The sequence below is a fragment of the Lontra canadensis genome, unplaced genomic scaffold (assembly GCF_010015895.1).
Source record: "Lontra canadensis isolate GAN:19392208 unplaced genomic scaffold, GSC_riverotter_1.0 scaffold28, whole genome shotgun sequence".
In the NCBI taxonomy this organism is placed as follows: domain Eukaryota; kingdom Metazoa; phylum Chordata; class Mammalia; order Carnivora; family Mustelidae; genus Lontra; species Lontra canadensis.
In genome coordinates, this window is record NW_022631022.1 from 4,832,756 (window position 1) to 4,850,441 (window position 17,686).

At 40.6% G+C, this 17,686-nt stretch overlaps 1 protein-coding gene across 2 annotated transcripts; it reads left to right on the forward strand.

Annotated features, from left to right (window-relative positions):
- Positions 1–85: 85 nt before the first annotated feature.
- Positions 86–16,900, forward strand: CIAO2A (cytosolic iron-sulfur assembly component 2A). Of its 2 annotated transcripts, XM_032864754.1 has the most exons (6): positions 88–374; positions 6,175–6,339; positions 11,357–11,406; positions 14,036–14,081; positions 15,420–16,333; positions 16,549–16,900. In XM_032864754.1, the coding sequence occupies exons 1-5, from the start codon at positions 251–253 to the stop codon at positions 15,515–15,517; spliced, it is 483 nt and encodes a 160-aa protein (XP_032720645.1). In that variant the 5' UTR covers positions 88–250; the 3' UTR covers positions 15,518–16,333; positions 16,549–16,900. The 2 variants fall into 2 exon arrangements, with proteins under 2 accessions (XP_032720646.1, XP_032720645.1); XM_032864755.1 differs by lacking the exons at positions 11,357–11,406; positions 16,549–16,900 and having other exon boundaries at positions 86–374; positions 15,420–15,474.
- The last annotated feature ends 786 nt before the right edge of the window (positions 16,901–17,686 follow it).

The window sequence follows — 17,686 nt, forward strand, 5'->3', positions numbered from 1 at the left end:
GCTGGAAGGAACTTTTTTTCCTTCTTGTCCCGCCGAAACCGAGCAAAGCATGCCGGGGCTTGTAGTCTCCGCGGGGCCCTTCCCTAGGTCCTCCGCGCTACTCCGCCGGGTCCCGCCTATTTTCTGCTGTCCTGGACCTTTAGGCCGGTCTTGGCGCATTTGAAGACCAGGAAGTTGATAAATCGCGAGGCCCGCTGCTGAGAGACGGTGGCTCGGGTGGGACAGTCGCCAGGGATGGCGGAGCGTGAGGATGGAGCGGGTGTCCGGGCTGTTCTCCTGGACGCTGAGCAGAGTCCCGTGGCTCACCGGCCTCTTTGAGCGGGGAGCTGCCCGGCAGCCCCGGATCATGGAAGAGAAAGCGCTAGAGGTTTATGGTAATTAATTTTACCCAGGGAAGCGATTGGCGTTGTACGTGGAGATGGGGGTAACGGGGATCTCACCTGAGGGCTGGGGGTACAGACCCCGGTTTTTGCTGGGTCTCGTCCGAAGCTTGGGAAGCCTTTTCTCCGGGTTCCTGAGTCACGCTGGAATGTGGATCTTTCTAGGACCCGGGCTCTTCCTAAACCTGGGGCATGCTGAGCCTGGAGGTCTTAAACGCTTCGTTTCCCCTGTCTGCCCCACGCCCTCTTCAAGACTTCTGGGCAGAACAGGCGTTTAGGGTGCTTGGTTAGGAACCAAACCGGACTACACTACTTGTCTCCTTCCTTGCGTCCCCGAGCCCCTTGGACACGCATTCCTTCTCCTGCCACCCTCCCGCCAGCACTGCTGGGTGACTAACGAGATGGGGACTGGCCTAAGGTCACAGCCGCTCTCTTGTCCAAAAAAAAAAAAAAAAAAAAAAAAAAAAGCAGAGGTCTCAGAGAGAAGAGGACAAAATTGGCTCCCTGTACCCAGGCCTCGAACTTACAGTTTCTTATCACAGTTCTTATTACAGCCAAACCAGCAGTGCAAAAAACGAATACACACACACACACAGAGACACATACATTTTTTTTAACCCTCTGGGGCCAGCTTCATTGCACAGATGAGAAACAAAGGTTCAGAATGGTTAAAACAGCTACCTGGAGGTCACACTGCCAGTAAAGAAACGGCAAAAACCAAGCCCATGTCTTCTGATTCCAAACTTTCTGCACTTTACACCATTTTACAATTGCCTTGTGATTCCCTGTTTTTGAACTTACGTAGTATTGTTTTTGTAAACTAAGAAGACTGGCTCTAACTACTGTTAAGCTATTCCTGCTGACCGAGAGTGAAAGATCTAACCATAAGAATACAAATAAAATGTGGGCAATGATTATAGGCTGGGAGAAGGAGGCCAGCGTTGGAAAAGATCTTTGGAGCCAATCTAATTTACCTCTCTCTTACTAGAGGCAGGAGTTAAGCCCAGCTAGATGATTATGAGTGGAATGATCTCCACAAAACAGACACATTCCTGTCCTGACTTCTGTCTACAGCATCTCAGGACAGAAGGACACTTGCGGATACAGCTTTGGAAGAGAGAGGATTCTTGTCCTAAAGCTTATATTGAGGGAGACCTGTGTATGCGAAAATACACTATTTTTTGTTTTATGCAGTAGAAAGCCATTGATCTGAATAAGAGATACAGAAATTCAGAAGGAGAGATAGTAATCTCTGAGTGGGGGATCTGGAAAAACTTTAAGGAAGAGTTACTTGAGTTAGGCCTTGAAGTATAAGTAGGCTCTGGATGTATAGAGGGTAGAAGGCATACTCAGCAGAGAAAAGGGAACAAAAGTATGGAGGTGACAAAGTAACATGTTAGAGAATGGCAGATAGGTGGGGCTTCAGGATAGAGTGTGGTTAAGGGTGGAAGTGTGGTCAAAAATTATTTTGGATACCAGGTCAGTACTGGATACCGAAGATTTAAATGTATAAAGAATATCAGCGCAGGGGCACCTGCATGACTCAGTTGTTTAAGTGTCTGCCTTCGGCTCAGGTCGTGATCCCAGGGTCCTGGGATCGTGCCCCACATTGGGCTCCTTGCCCAGCATCAGGCTCCTTGCCCAGCGGGCAGCCTGCTTCTCCCATCTCCCTCTGGTCCTCCCCCTACTTGTTCCCTCTGTCACTCACTCTCTCTCTCAAATAAATAAATTCTTAGGGGAAAAAAAAAAAAAGAATGTCAGTGCAGAGCCATAGAAGAATTTTCATCAGGGGAGTAATGTGAGAAGAGCAACATTGCTCTTTCTAAAGAAATAAATCCAAATCTTTCTAAAGAAATAAATCTAAATCTCTCAAATCAATAGAAAACCAGAGAAGTTTAATAAGGGATGAGACTTAATTTCAGGGTTAGGTAGCATATTAAAGAATATAATGCAGCTTGTATAAATGAGCCTTATAGGGAAAATGCCCAGGATGAGGGGCAGCAAATTTCTTTTTAAAGAGCCATGTGTTTGGGGCGCCAGGGTGGCTCAGTGGGTTAAAGCCTCTGGTTTCGGCTCAGGTCATGATCCCAGGGGCCTGGGATCCAGTCTGGCATTGGGCTCTCTGCTCAGCGGGGAGCCTGCCTCCTCCCCTCTCTCTCTCTCTCTGCCTGCCTCTCTGCCTACTTATGATCTCTGTCAAATAAATAAATGAAATCTTAAAAAAAAAAAAAAGGCCACGTTTCCCTGAGCCCCATGTTGATAGAGTCTTGTGAAGAGAAAGCTTTGTCTTTTTTTTCCTGCCTCCATTTTCAAATTCTGTGGCTAATCAAGTGATAAGCCCAGGAGTGGTCGGGGAGAAGGTAGAGTTTGATTGATTTGTTTTTCCCAGTAGCATTTTTGATTACAGGAGTGCTATCAATTATAAAACAAAACCTTAGGCTTGAGAACATCAAGCTCATCCTATGTGAATTCCCTCTGTTCTCCTTTCTACCTCACCATTTCTCCATCATTCTCTTTTTCCATATTTTTCTACCCCAGAATAAGAAGGAAATCTTGTCCTCTCCAAGGCCAACCCAGGCTCCCACATCCTTGGTCTCATTCCCTTCTTATTTTGCCAGTCCCCCATCCACCCCCTATACTTTCAGTCTCACTTCCTCTATTTGATCCTTCCCCTTGGGCTATAAAACATAATCAAGTTTCCCTGACTTTTTTTCATTGTTCTAGCTTTGTCTAAACCCCCTATTGGTTCTTTGCCCTTCCCTTCCCTGCCAAAGTCCTAGCACTACATTTTCAGTTTCTTCTCACTTCCCCCTTTTGCAAGCTGGCTTTTGCCTTATCTCTCTACTGAAACTGCTTTCTTACAGGTGATCTTCTGGGTGACAAATCCAAAGACCTTTTCCTGCTCTCTTTATTTGGAATTTTTCTGCTGCATTTAATGTCGTTAACCTCCCCCCACTTCCATCTCTGCTTCTTGCTTTTCTTTCTCCTTCTGATCCCTAAATTAGGTGTTTCCCACAAATGTATTCTTGGGTCTCTCCCTTTACATTAGTGGTTCTCAAATTGAGATGCCCATAAGAGCAATCTGAGGACTTTTTTTTTTTTAAAGATTTTATTTATTTATTTGGCAGAGAGAGAGAGCACAAGCAGGGGGAGTGGCAGGCAGAGGGAGAGGGAGAAGCAGGCTCTCTGTAGAGCAGGGGAAGCCTGATATGGGACTCATCCTGGGACTCCAGGATCATGACCTGAGCTGAAGGCAGTGGCTTAACCAACTGAGACACCCAGGCGCCCCAAACGGAGGAATTTTTAAAAAGTTTTAATGCCCAGCCCATACTACAAATCAGTTAAATCAGGATCTTTGCGGGTAGGGCTTAGACATCAGTTTTTGTTTTGTTTTTAAAGCAGTCCTGATGATTCTATTGTTCACGCAAGGTTGAAAACTACTGTTCTGCCCATTCTTTGTGGATCCCATGAGTTCATCAACCACTCAAGCTTGGGTGCGCGATCTCTCTCTTTTTAATTAAATTCTTAATTTTAATTCCAGTACAGTTAACATACAGCTTATGTTAGTTTCAGGCGTACAGCATGATTTAACAATTCTGTACATTATTCAGTGCTCATCTTGGTAAGTGTATTCTTCAAACCCTTTATCCATTTCACCTGTTCCTCCACCCACCTCCCCTCTGATAACCATCAGTTTGTTCTCTATAGTTAAAAGTCTGTTTCTTGGTTTGTATGTCTCTTTTTTCCCTTTGTTCATTTGTTTTATTTCTTAAATTCCACATATGAGGGAGATCATGTGGTATTTGTCTTTGACTTATTTTGGTTTGCATTATACTCTCTAGCTCCATTCATGTCCTTGCAAATGGCAAAACTTCATTCTTTTTTATGGCTGAATAATATTCCATTGCATATATATCAGATATATTTATAAATTCATCTATCAATGGATATGGGGCTGCTTCTATGTCTTGGCTGTTGTGAAAAATGCTGCTACAAACATAGTTGTGCATGTACCCCTTTGAAGTAGTGTTTTTGTATTTTGGGGGTAAATACCCAGTAGTGGAATTACTGAATTATAGGGTAGTTCCATTTTTAATTTTTTGAGGAACCTCCATACTGTTTTCCACAGTGGCTGCACCAGTTTGCGTTCCCACCAGTAGTGCACAGGGTTCCTTTTTCTCCACATCCTTGCCAACATTTGTTTCTTGTGTTTTTGATTTTAGCCATTCTGACAGGTGTGAGCTGATCTCTCATTGTGGTTCCGATTTGCGTTTCCCTGATGACCAGTGATGTTGAGCATCTTTTCATGTGTCTGTTTAACCTTGGTGCTCTCTTAACCCTTACGTCACAGTTCAGTGTTTGCTGGAATGTCCCACTGGGTTGCCCCTTAAGCACCTCAAAATCAATATGTTATAAAATTGAACCCACTTCTCCCAGCCTCTACCCAACTTTCTTCCTGGGTTCTCCAGTTTTTCTTTTTTCATTCTGTCAGTGTTCTCCCAGACAGAGTTAAAATCTGAGTCATCTTCCCTTTTCCCTTTCCTTGTCTTCTACATCCAAACAATCGTCAAATTGTGTTGATTCTGACGCTGAGATTACTTCTCCATCTGTCCCCTCCTCTCCATTACTATTGTCATGTGCCTGTTTTGGGCCCAGCGTTTTCAGCTGGCCCTGCTCTTCCTCCTGAGTCTACCAGCTAGTGGATGAGTTCCTTGCTGACAGTGTAATGCTGTCCCTGTTCCTCCCTTGTTCAGAACGTCTTGAGGATTCCCTATTGCCTATGCTTAACTGTAAAAGATCCTTGATGGTCTGGCCTGAACTCTTACATACTCACTTATGCTGGGTTCCAGGCAGACTAAACATTTTTTTTTTAATAAAAAAATTTTTTTTTAAAGATTTTATTTATTTATTTGACAGAGAGAGAGATCACAAGTAGGCAGAGAGGCAGGCAGAGAGACAGGGGGAAGCAGGCTCCCCACTGAGCAGAGAGCCTGATGCGGGGCTTGATCCCAGGACCCTGAGATCATGACCTGAGCCGAAGGCAGCGGCTTAATCCACTGAGCCACCCAGGCGCCCCTTTAATAAAAATTTTTTTAAAGTAATCTCTACACCCAACGTGGGGATCAAACTCATAACCCTAAGATCTAGAGTTGCATGCACCGCTGACTAAGCCAGCCCAGTGCACTAAACTTCTTTTCCTTTCCTTTCCTTCACCTTCAGTATCAAATATTGATATTTTTAAAGCCTTGATTTAGATTCAATTTTCATAAATCCTGATACCACAGTCTCCCAAGCTACAAGTTATTTCTTTCTTCCTCTGGAGCTTCTATGACACTCTCCTCCTTTTATTTTTTATTTTTTTTAAAGATTTTATTTATTTATTTGACAGAGATCACAAGTAGTCAAAGAGGCAGGCAGAGAGAGGTGGGGGGAAGCAGGCTCCTTGCTGAGGAGAGAGCCCAATGCGGGGCTTGATCCCAGGACCCTGAGATCATGACCTGGGCCGAAGGCAGAGGCGTAACCCACTGAGCCATCAGGCGGCCCACTCTTCTTTTTTATTCTCTGTGCAATGTTGGATCCAAGAAACGGGTTATGATCCACTAAGAATCTAAGAAAACAGTTTTCTCAAAAGGAAACTGGTTGTGGAAACTGCTGTGAGAAATCTGGGCAGATACTGTTAATATTTGGTTAAAGAAAAAGAAAGGAGTCCATGTTTAGATTAGGACTGGCAAAGTCATCCTTATTTAGCATATTCATGTTTTAACATAATACCTTGTCTCTGATGATTCTTTAGATTTGATTCGAACTATCCGGGACCCAGAGAAGCCCAATACTTTAGAAGAACTGGAAGTGGTAACAGAAAGTAGTGTGGAGGTTCAGGAGAGAAACGAAGACGACTATTTGGTTATTATCAGGTTCACGCCAACAGTACCTCACTGCTCTTTGGCAACCCTTATTGGTAAGGTTTTATATACAAATATATTTTTAATTCTAAATTATTTTACTGTTATTGATTCCAAATAACAATTAGTGTCATGTGTCACACTTTGTAGTTCACAGATTCTTTTCAGACGTGTATCTTCTGTAGCCCTCACAGCCTGTGAGAGAATTTTCCAGATGAGGAACCCGAGACTCAGAGTTTAAGTGCCTTGCTCAGAATCATATAGCCAGGAAATGATGAAGCTGAGGCTCAGACCCAGGTCCCCTGACTTCAGACGTGAGATCTCCTTAGTTATACCATGCTGCTTGTCTTCCCTGTACATGCGTACAGTTACGAGAGTGGATGTGGGCCAGTCCTCTCCCCAGTTCTGGAGATTGCAGTGGTTGCTGTCAGCCTAACCCTGCTGCCATCACCTTCCTCTCCTTTGCTGCTCTGTTGGCTTCAGTGCAATATGGGCATCAGTCCTAGTGGGAGAGTTCTGTTTTGTTTTGTTTTGTTTTGTTTTTAAAGTATTTTTGATGTGGTTTTCTATTTGAGAGGCAGTGTTCCTAATACTTTGGAGTAGTTAGCAGTAAGATATACAAGAGATGTCTTTGAATACATACTACTTTGTTATAGAGAAAATAAAGGAGGGGTGCCTGGGTGGCTCACTCAGTTAAATGTCAACTCTTAATTTCTGCTCAGGTCATGGTCTCAGGGCCATGGGATTGAGTCCTGTTCAGGCTCCGCACTAGGTGTGGAGCCTGCTAAAGATTCTCTTTCTGCCTCTCCCTCTGCGCCTCTCCCCACCCACTGTCTAAAAACATAAATAAATAAAAATATAGAAGATAAAAGAAGTTTATTTCAAACCAAATGTTCATCAGTAGGGGAATGCTGAAGTAATCATTGATGATATTTATTAACAACGGAACGCTATACAGCTGTGGAAAAGGTCTCCATGTACTGGTATGGAAAGATCTTTCTGACATACTGTTAAGAAATGAAAGCAACTGTAATATTGCTATATTTGTGTAAAAAAGGGCAAAAACAAATTTGTATTTGATTGTGTATACATGAAGAATACATAAGAAATGACTAGCTGTGAAGGGCAGTGTGGTAGGAACTGGGCAGGATGGGGACAGGATGGGGGAAGACTTTACTATATACTTCTTTATATTTTTAAGTCTTTGAACTATGCGAATATATTATCTACTTAAAAATAGATACATTTATAAAAATGACTGAAAAGATAAATGTTTTATTATTACTTCTATTGTTGTGATTTCTGTTTTTCTCTTCTCACTTGTTGATCTGGGATTCCTATTAGTGATTTCCAGCATATAGGCTGTATCTTGAGGGACAAAAGGGTCCACGAATCCATAGATAATATTGTGGTTATTTATTTATTTATTTTTAAGATTTATTTATTTATCTGAGAGAGATAGAGAGAACATGAGCCAGGGGAGGGACGGAGGGAGAGAGAATCCTCAAGTAGAGTTTCTGCTGAGCATGGTGCCCAAGGCAGGGCTGGATCCCAGGACCATGAGATTATGACCTGAGCCAAAATCAAGAGTCAGCCACTTAACCTACTGAGCTACCCAGGCGTCTTGATAATACTGTGGTTATTAATATTCCATACCAGAAAATGCATTTTTGAATGTGTACTTATTTTTTTGTCATTGCACAGTTTCTGAATCAACAGATATCAGAAGTGCTGCTACTCTCTTGAATGGAAGGGGAGTATCTTAAAATATTTTGATATATAAGAGTTCCTAAAAAGAGGGTCTGTTCCTGTAAGAGCCTTTAGCAAATTGAGTTTTCAAAAAGTAACATTTATTTTGTGCTTTTTTTTTTTTTTTTACATTACAAAAGTAATGTGTTTATTGGCAATAATTTGGAAACTCCACAAAAGCATAAAGAATGAAGTAAAAATCAGCTGTCATCAAAGAATGTGTGCTCTGGTCTAAAATTCCAGCTCTTTGGGGTACCAGTGGGGTCCCAGTGAGTTTGGGTGGCTCAGTGGCTTAAAGCCTCTGCCTTGGGCTCAGGTCATGATCTCAGGGTCCTGGGATCGAGCCCCGCATTGGGCTCTCTGCTCAGTGGGGAACCTGCTTCCTCACCCCTTGCCTGCCTCTCTAAATGCTTGTGATCTCTGTCAAATAAATAAATAAAATTTTTAGAAAAATAAAAATAAAAATATAAAATTCCAGCTCTGTCAGGTCTGCCACTTTGTGGCCTTAGGCAAATTACTTAACCTTTCTGAGCCTCAGTTTTCTCATCTGTAAAGTAGAGATAATAAGAGTATCGAGTTATAAAGGTTAGATAATAGAAAGCATGAAATAGATAAGGAGTATTTTTTATTCTTCATTAAATATTAGTTTTTAATTACATAGCCATAGAAGTTTGTGCTAATCACATCAGTATATCATAATTTTTATAATCATTTATACCACTTCTAGGCTTTTACAATTATAAATAATACTATGATGAATGACTTTATACATAAATATTTTCATATATCTCTAGTTATTGCCTCAGGATAAATTCCTTTAATTGGAATTATTGGGTCATATGGTATAAGTAATTTTAAGCCTCTGGGTACATATTAGTAAGTCCTTATGAAAAGATTTCTACTCTTTGACCCAGGAATTAAGGAAATAATTCCATTAAAGAAAATAGTAACATGTACAAAATGTTTATAGTAAATTTGTAATCATAAAGCCTGGAAGAAACTCTGGTGTCTATTAATAAGGCAATGGCACCAATATAATGGGATTTAATATGATCAGGCGCCTGGGTGGCTCAATGGGTTAAAGCCTCTGCCTTCGGCTCAGGTCATGATCTCAGATTCCTGGGATCGAGCCCCACATCGGGCTCTCTGCTCAGCAGGGAGCCTGTTTCCCTCTTTCTCTCTGCCTGCCTGCCTCTCTGCCTACTTGTGATCTCTGTCTGTCAAATAAATAAATAAATAAAATCTAAAAAAAAAAAAAGAAAATGATAAATATGATCAAGGAATCAAAGTATCTGTTTGAGAAATGTATGAAAAAACTGGAATGCTAAGTTGCATTTGCATTCTAATTGTAATTATCAAAAAACCATGTTTGTGTGGACAAAGATTGAGAAAACCCATGAAATAAAAGTAACTCTAAAGGCACCGAGATCCGATTATGGTAGCTACTTCAGATCTGTCCACTCCTTGAACAAAGTGTTGTCAGGTTTTTTGGGGCCTTTTTAATATGAGTTTCAGTTAAGACCCTTGGCTTTTTAGAAGTTAGTATACTAGTGTAGTAACTGTGTTCAATCAACATGATTGGAAAACTCAATGAAGAGAGTCCTATTTCTGGCATCTGGGAGGCATTTCCTATGAGCAGGTAGTGCGAACCAGCAGAAGGCACCTGGATAAGCATTGCAGCCCGACTGCTTAGATCGTCAACTACTTAGAGTTATCCTGGTAAGTAATTGCAAAGACAAGGAAGACTCAAAGGGAATGAGTGGGTAAGGCAGAGAAACCAGCTGATAGCCGTTTGTTTTGACTTAGTCCGGACAAGAATAGCTGAAGGCAGGTGTGGTCCAATATGAATGGCATAGGATTTGGAGTCAGAAGGTCTATATTTAGCTCCCAGCTCTCTGCTGGTCAGACAAATCATTTATCATGGTTCCTGGTTGTAAAATGAAAATGATACGGTAGTAATAGCTAATATTTATTAAATACTTTTTATGTACCAAGTCCTATTTTAGGCACATTGCATAATAATTTATTTACCACTCATAACAACCCTATCTGTAGGGGTACTATTATATTTACTTTACAGATAAGGAAACTGAAGCTGAAGAGAGCTTAAGTAACTTGCCTAGGGCCCCATAGCTTGTATATAGTGGAGCTGCTTTTGAACCCAGACTATCCATCTCAGTAACACTGTACTGCCTCTCTTGAGGATATTGATGGTCAAGAAAGTGCTTTGTGAATTGTGAAATGGTTGTTATTTACTATGTGGATAAAACACCTACCGACAGTGAGTAGAACACATGAGGAGGCTCAGATGATACACAGGGAACAAATTAAAGAGACAGTGTCGGGGGCAGAGGGAAGAGAAGAGCCCTCCAGATATGTTTTAAGGCAGATCTTCTAAAGGGGACCTTCTTACAGAAACTATATATTGTCTTTAGAGTTCTCTAATATTTATTATGGAATTACTGTGTTTTAGACTCTAAGTACTCTGAAACACTTCCTGTGCATAAGAACAGTTTGACTTATCTTTTTGTGTCTAGGGGTGTAGATTTAGATAAAAATTCCTTCCTTGTTTTGAGGTGGGAGAGAAGTGGAACATGGACACACTGAGGGTCTGTTCTAGGCTCAGTTTTAATTTCTCATAAGTCTCAACTGGGGGATATATATATATATATATATATACATACATATATATGCCAGGTCATATATATATATATATATATATATATATATATATATATATATGCCAGGTCATATATATATATATGACTTGACATTGGGTGATAAACTGAAGTTCAGAGGATCTTGTTTTAGGGAACTCTATTTGTACATTGCAGGCATAGAAGATTCCAAATTTGAGAAGATCCTTGTGGTCCTTTTTAAGAGGCTCTTATTTGGTTTTAAATTTTTGCATCATCTGGCCTGTTCTGAGTGTTCAATAAAGTTAAAAGAGTGAATTGACTTTTGCTTGAAGGTAAATTGATGTAGTAGAAAGGACGTAGGCTTTGCAGTGGTCTTGGGTTTTAGTCTCAGCTACCACTTTACTAGCTCAGTGACTTGGGCAAGTAACATTGTGACCTTAGTTTCATGATTTGTAGAAGGGTTTGGTAATACATGGCTCACTGGATTACCGTGAGGAATATGTAAGACTATATATATTAACGTTGCTAGCATGGTTCCTGATTCAAAGGAGACCTGCACTGGATTGAGCCAAAGCTGTTTCCAGCAACTGTATTGTATGGAGACACCTACATACAGCTGTATGTACTTTTTCAGGAATTGATAAGGGAAGAAATAATTGGGGTCTTTCCTTTTTTCCCTCTACAGGGCTGTGCTTAAGAGTAAAACTTCAGCGGTGTTTACCGTTTAAACATAAGGTAAGGAAGATTTTGTTTCATAACAGGTTTATTGAGATTTAATTCACATTTCACACAACTCACCTGTTTAAAGTGTACAGTTTGTTCACTGAAATGTGCAACCATCACTTCTATCACTTTTTTTTTTTAAAGATTTTATTTATTTGAGAGAGTGCGAGCAATCACTAATAGGGGGTGGGCAGAGGGAGAGGGAAAAGGAGACTCCTTGCTGAGGAAGTCCAACTTGGGCTTCGATGCCAGGACCCTGGGATCATGACCTGAGCTGAGGGCAGCCGCTTAACCAGCTGAGCCACCCAGCTGCCCCAGTTTTAAGACATTTTCATCACTTCAGTAAGAAACCCCATACCCATTTCCTGAAACCCTCCTCCATTCCCAGGCAACCACTGATCTCCTTTTGGACTCTATAGATTTGCTTATTCTCAATGTTTAATTTAAATGGAATCATACAGTTTGTGGTCTTTTAGACTGGCCTCTTCCGCTTAAAACATTATTTTCAGAATTCATCCATGTTGTAGCATGTGTCAGTCTTTCTTCCCTTTTTACTGCCTTATATGATTCCATTGTATGAATATACCATAGTTTGTTTATCCATTGATTACTGGATGGACATTTGGGTTGTTTCCACTTCTTGTCTATTATGAATAATGCTGCTATGAACATTCATGTACAGGTTTTCATTTGGGGATATGTTTCATCTTCCCTCCACCTAGGAGGGGAATTGCTATGTCTTTTGCTAACTAGATTTAACTTTTGAGGCACTGCTAGACTGTTCCATAGCTGCTTTACCATTTTACATTCCCACCCACAGTGTATGAGGGTTCTTACACTTCTGTCTTAATATTATCTGTCTTTTTCATTATAGCCATTCTAGCGGGTTAGAAGTAATAACTTGTGGTTTTGATTGCCATTTGCCTGGTGCTAACAATGTTGAACATATTTTCATGTGCAAAAATTTAAAAGCAAGGAAGAACCACTAAGAAAGGGCCACAAGTAACCTTTCAGATTTAGAGTCTTCTATGCCTGCAAGGTACCAAGCCCACTGGTGGTCTCCCTGAAGTATAGTTAATACAGAAATAGCAGGGTAAATGCCTGACTTTTCCCCTTTATTTACCATTTTTCAGAGTTGAGTCATGCATAATTTTAAACCAAAGTAAATGAATATGGAGTGATTTTATACCTGTTCCTTTGTTGTCTGGAATAAGAGTTAGTATTATGCCTCTAGCCACTGTAGGAATTCATAAGGTATTTTTTGCGGGGGTGGAGCAGAGGGAAAGAATTTTTTTTTTTTTTTTAGATTTTATTTATTTATTTGACAAACAGAGATCTCAAATAGGGGGAGAGGCAGGCAGAGAGAGAGAGAGAGAGAGAGGAGGAAGCAGGCTCCCCACTGAGCAGAGAGCCCTATGTGGGGCTCGAGGCCAAGACCCCGGGATCATGACCTAAGCCTAAGGCAGAGGCTTTAACCCACTGAACCACCCAGGTGCCCTGAGTGAAAGAATCTTAAGCAGGCAAGGAGCCCAGCGTTGAGCTGAATCTCACAATCCTGAGACCATGACCTGGGCCAAACTCAAGAGCTGGTGCTTAGCTGACTGAGCCACCCAGGCACCCCAAAGTGTTCTGTTTTTTAAAAGTCTATTCTATATGATCTCTAGGGTCTCTTTTAGCCATAATAAAGTATGATTTTTTTTTTCACTCTTGAAAGTAGCAAAATAATTGTATAAGAATTAGTTCATACACTCCAGTGTTCTCTGGGGAGTAGACATGTCTTTATCATATAGCATGCTTTATTTGTCACAGGATTTTGTGGGTTTGTCTCAGAAGGTCTAGTTCTTAGAGGTTAGCTAATCTGGGGGAATGCAGCAGGGCCAGGAGGTTTAGCTTAACCAATATTATACTTGAAAGTAAATTTAGCAAGATAATAGTTAATGAGAAAAGGAGGATACTGAAAACTATATTGTGATCCCATTTTTGTAAAATAAGCAAAGAAAAGAAACTTACAACTTTGGGGTGTATAAAATTTGTATTCCATTATGTAGGTATGGAGAAAAATATGGAAGAAACTACACTAGATTATTAGTATGGCTTTTCTTGGGGCTTGGGGCAGAGAGGAAGTTTAGATACTTTAGTACTGATTTGGGAGGAAGAGATAGAGTGTAGAGTAGAGAGATCCATTCCATGAGTAAAATATGTATGAGATCTCGTTTGTGTAAAATTTTATTTGTGTGTATTCATTACAGAAGGTGATTAATGGGAATACCCCCTGCAGGCCTTCCACAGATGACCAAAATTAAAAATCCTACTAATTTCAGGATGCCTGGGTGGCTCAGTCAGTTAAGTATCTGCCTTTAGCTTAGGGAGTGATCCCAGGATCCTGGCCTGCTTCTCCTCTTTCTCTCTCTGTCTCTCTCTCTCTCTCTCTCTGTCTCTCATGAACAAATGAATAAAATCTTAAAAAAAAGAATCTACTAATTTCAGTCCCTATTTTGGAGGGATTTGTCACTAAGTCATTGATCTTAAGAAAACTATTTGGGCTTTCATTCCTAGACTCTTTAGTCCACTGTGCATTCCACTTTAGTTGTCATCTTAGAGTGTCCTAAGTATTTTGGTTTTAATATTTTTTTCTTCCTAGTTGGAAATCTACATTTCTGAAGGAACCCACTCAACAGAGGAAGACAGTAAGTCAATCTTGACCCATTAAAAAACAACTTCCGATAGTACTTCACTTTGGATACTGGTATTCAGCTATCCAAGTATCTTTGGGTCATTTGCAAAAAAGTGAAGAATTAGTTATTAGCTCTTCTATGAGGTGGGGAAACATAGGTTTTTCAAGAAAGTAATTTTTCAGTAGGACTCTAGGTGAGCCAGAGGCAGGCCCTGTGAGTATTGGCTGGTTTTGGCGAGTAGCTGCACCTCTCTAAAAGACATCCAGCTTTAGGGACCTTGACTTACAAACTCTAAAGAGGGCTTGATTTTTTTCTTTGGTGCAGGATAGAGAGCTATGTACTTGAAATTGAAATTGAAGATCTAGAAAAGAATATGGACATTTCTCTTTTGAACTCTTACGTTGAGAGTGCTTTTAGCAAATTATAGACAGATGATATGGGCCAATACCTTTATTATATCAAGAGCCATGCAAACTCATTAAAAAATAAAACACGCAGTAGATTAACAGAGATGGACAGAAAATTCACAGAATAACTAATAGATAAACATGGGGAAATGTCCTCTCACTATTTATCAAGGAATTGCAAATTATAATAATAATGAGCTGTTTTTCACCTACTGTTTTATATATGTGTATATTTGTTTTTATTAATAGTATTGGATGTTTTTTGCAAACTGATAACTCATGTATTGTTGTTGGTAAAAAATGTTGGGAAGTAATTCAATGATAAGAATCATAAAAAAAATATTCAGACCTCTTGATCTAATAATGCCACTTTTAAGAATCTTTCCAAAAAGAAGGCTATATATATATATAAAGGTACTCCATGTAGCATAGTCTTCATAATTAATTTAGAAGGCTTATGATTTGGGCTGTGTTAAATAACACAGCGGCCTCCGAGTGTTCCCCAATGATCCTCCATTCCTGGTCTCCATGCCCCTATATAGTTTCCTTCCAGATTGAATCAGAGCTGGTAGGTGTGGCTAATCAAGAATCAGAGTGGGGGGCACCTGGGTGGCTCAGTCATTAAGTGTTAAATAACCCTGTAGTTTGAAAAAATAGGCTTAACGGGGGAAAATAACAATTTTCAAAATTGTATCTACTCTTTGCTCTATATGGAAATAGTGTATATGGACAAAGACTAGAAAGAAAGAAATGAAAATAGTTGTAGAGTAGTAGGAATTTAGTGGGTATTTTTCTCTGTACATCTCCCTTCTAGAACTTAGAAAAAGTGAACCAGCTTTAAGTTATCAAGGAGTTCAATTTTGTTTTAAAGGGCTAATGAAATTTTTGTCTGTCACTATATGTTGACACAGTCCCTCTGCTAACTTTTGTCTGTGTTTTGCAGTCAACAAGCAGATAAATGACAAAGAGCGAGTGGCAGCTGCAATGGAAAACCCCAACTTACGGGAAATTGTGGAACAGTGTGTTCTGGAACCCGACTAATAACTGTTTTAAGAGCCACTTACCTTTAATTGTTTGATATATTTGTTTAAATTCTTTGTAAAATGTAAAAGACTCATGTTTAATACATAGGTGATTTGTACCTCAAGGCATTTTTTTTAACGGATGATTTGCAAGCAAGATTTAATTATAAGCAGTACCTAGTTTGTTCAGTGGATAACATTCTCAGGATTTGTAACACTTAAATGATCGGACAGAAAAATATTTTCTAGTGATTATGTGTCAGATGACTTGCAATTTTTTGACGCCTCTTCTGATACAACTACTTTTCATGTCAAATATTTACTGTGCCCAGATGTATTCAATTTAAATCATTACTTGTAGAATAAATAAAACAGAGATGATTCTTGTAATGATGTACCTTAGAATGTTTACGTTGAATTGTAAATCTTAGGTAAATGTCAACTCTAAAAGGTATCTACATAATAATCAGAAATCTGAGAACCAGAAAGAACGCTTAAAAGCTGGCGTAGGCCCTGCCTTCCTTCAGGGAGAGTCCTGGACCCATCTGTAGATAAGGAATGAATGTGGAGTGGGCCAGATAATATACATAATTTTGAAGATCAAGAAGTCCCCCTAAAGAAGTTTGGATTAAACCAAACTAAATGTATGGTTTCTTCTTTATTTGAACTTTGTTCATTTTGTTTTAGAGGCTAATTATCATTTGAGGTATAACAGGTTGTGGAAGGCGGCCTCCGAGTGTTCCCCAATGATCCTCCATTCCTGGTCTCCATGCCCCTATATAGTTTCCTTCCAGATTGAATCAGAGCTGGTAGGTGTGGCTAATCAAGAATCAGAGTGGGGGGCACCTGGGTGGCTCAGTCATTAAGTGTCTGCCTTCGGCTCAGGTCATGATCCTGGGGTCCTGGGATGGAGCCCCACATTGGGTTTCCTGCTCGGTGGGAAGCCTGCTTCTCCCTCTCCCACTCCTCCTGCTGTGTTCCCTCTTTTGCTGTGTCTCTCTCTGTCAAATAAATAAATACAATCTTTAAAAAAAAAAAAAAAAGAATCAGAGGGGACAGTGTGTGACTTCTGAGGCTGATCATAACAGGTGTTGTTGCATTCATCTTGATTTCTTGAATCTCTCACTCCGTGGGCATCCGGCTACCATGTCATGAGAACACACGAGCAACTCTGTGGAGAATTCCACAAGGAGAGGAATTGAGGCATTGCACCAACAACCAGTACCAATTTACAAACCATGTGAGTGAACCGTGTTAAAAGTGATACTGCAGCCTCAGTCAAGCTGAAATCTTGACTGGAACTTCATGAGACCCTGAGCCAGAACTGTCTAGCTAAGCTGCCCAAATTCTTGACCCAGAGAAGCTGTGAGCAATAATAAATGTCTATTGTTTATACCACTAAGTTTGGGGGTAATTTGTTATATAGCATTAAGTAACGAATAGGTTATTAGAATGGAACTCTTCTGCCTCAAATTTAATTGAGGATACAAAGGGGAAAATGGGAGAACTTCTTCCTTGGCTCTTGAACCCTTTTATCCACTTCGAGAGTATATGTTTTGAAAGAACAGAGGCTTTTATAAGAAGATTAATGAAGAGGTTTTTTTGGATAAAGCTGTTGTTGTGTTGAGTTCCAGCCCCCATTTTGGTGGAGGAGTAGGGAAGGGACACCTTCTACCACTACCTGCTGAGGGGAATTCCAAGGGGACAACTTAGAGAGTTTGGAAATGTATTTCTTGCAGTTGGGGGAATCCAGTAAACCGGTGCTTGACTCGGGCCCGAGGAAGAAGGTGGAAGTGGACTGAAGGCTGGGCCAAAGGCAGGCTGATCTGCCTCGGAAGTCTAGAGTGCAAGAGAGAGGCAAAGTCAATGACTCTGGGAAACCCAGGAAGCCATAGCTAGGGTTAAAGGAGGAGGGCTGTCTTTCTAGTCCCTTCTTAAGAGACCCTGATACATGAAAAGCTCGTTGCCAGTTTCAGGTGGCTGGAATCTAAAGGAGTCAAGATCCCTAGTGTATGCTCTCTCCAACTCACACACTTACTCCCTGGTGCTCTCATCAACAGATACCTCAGTGAGCCCTCTCAGTACCCAGCACTATCAGGCACTGAGGGTACAAAGATGGACTGGCCACTCTCTGTCCCCTTGAAGCTTGTAATTAACCAACCTCTGCCTTTAGCCCCTCTGCTGCAGG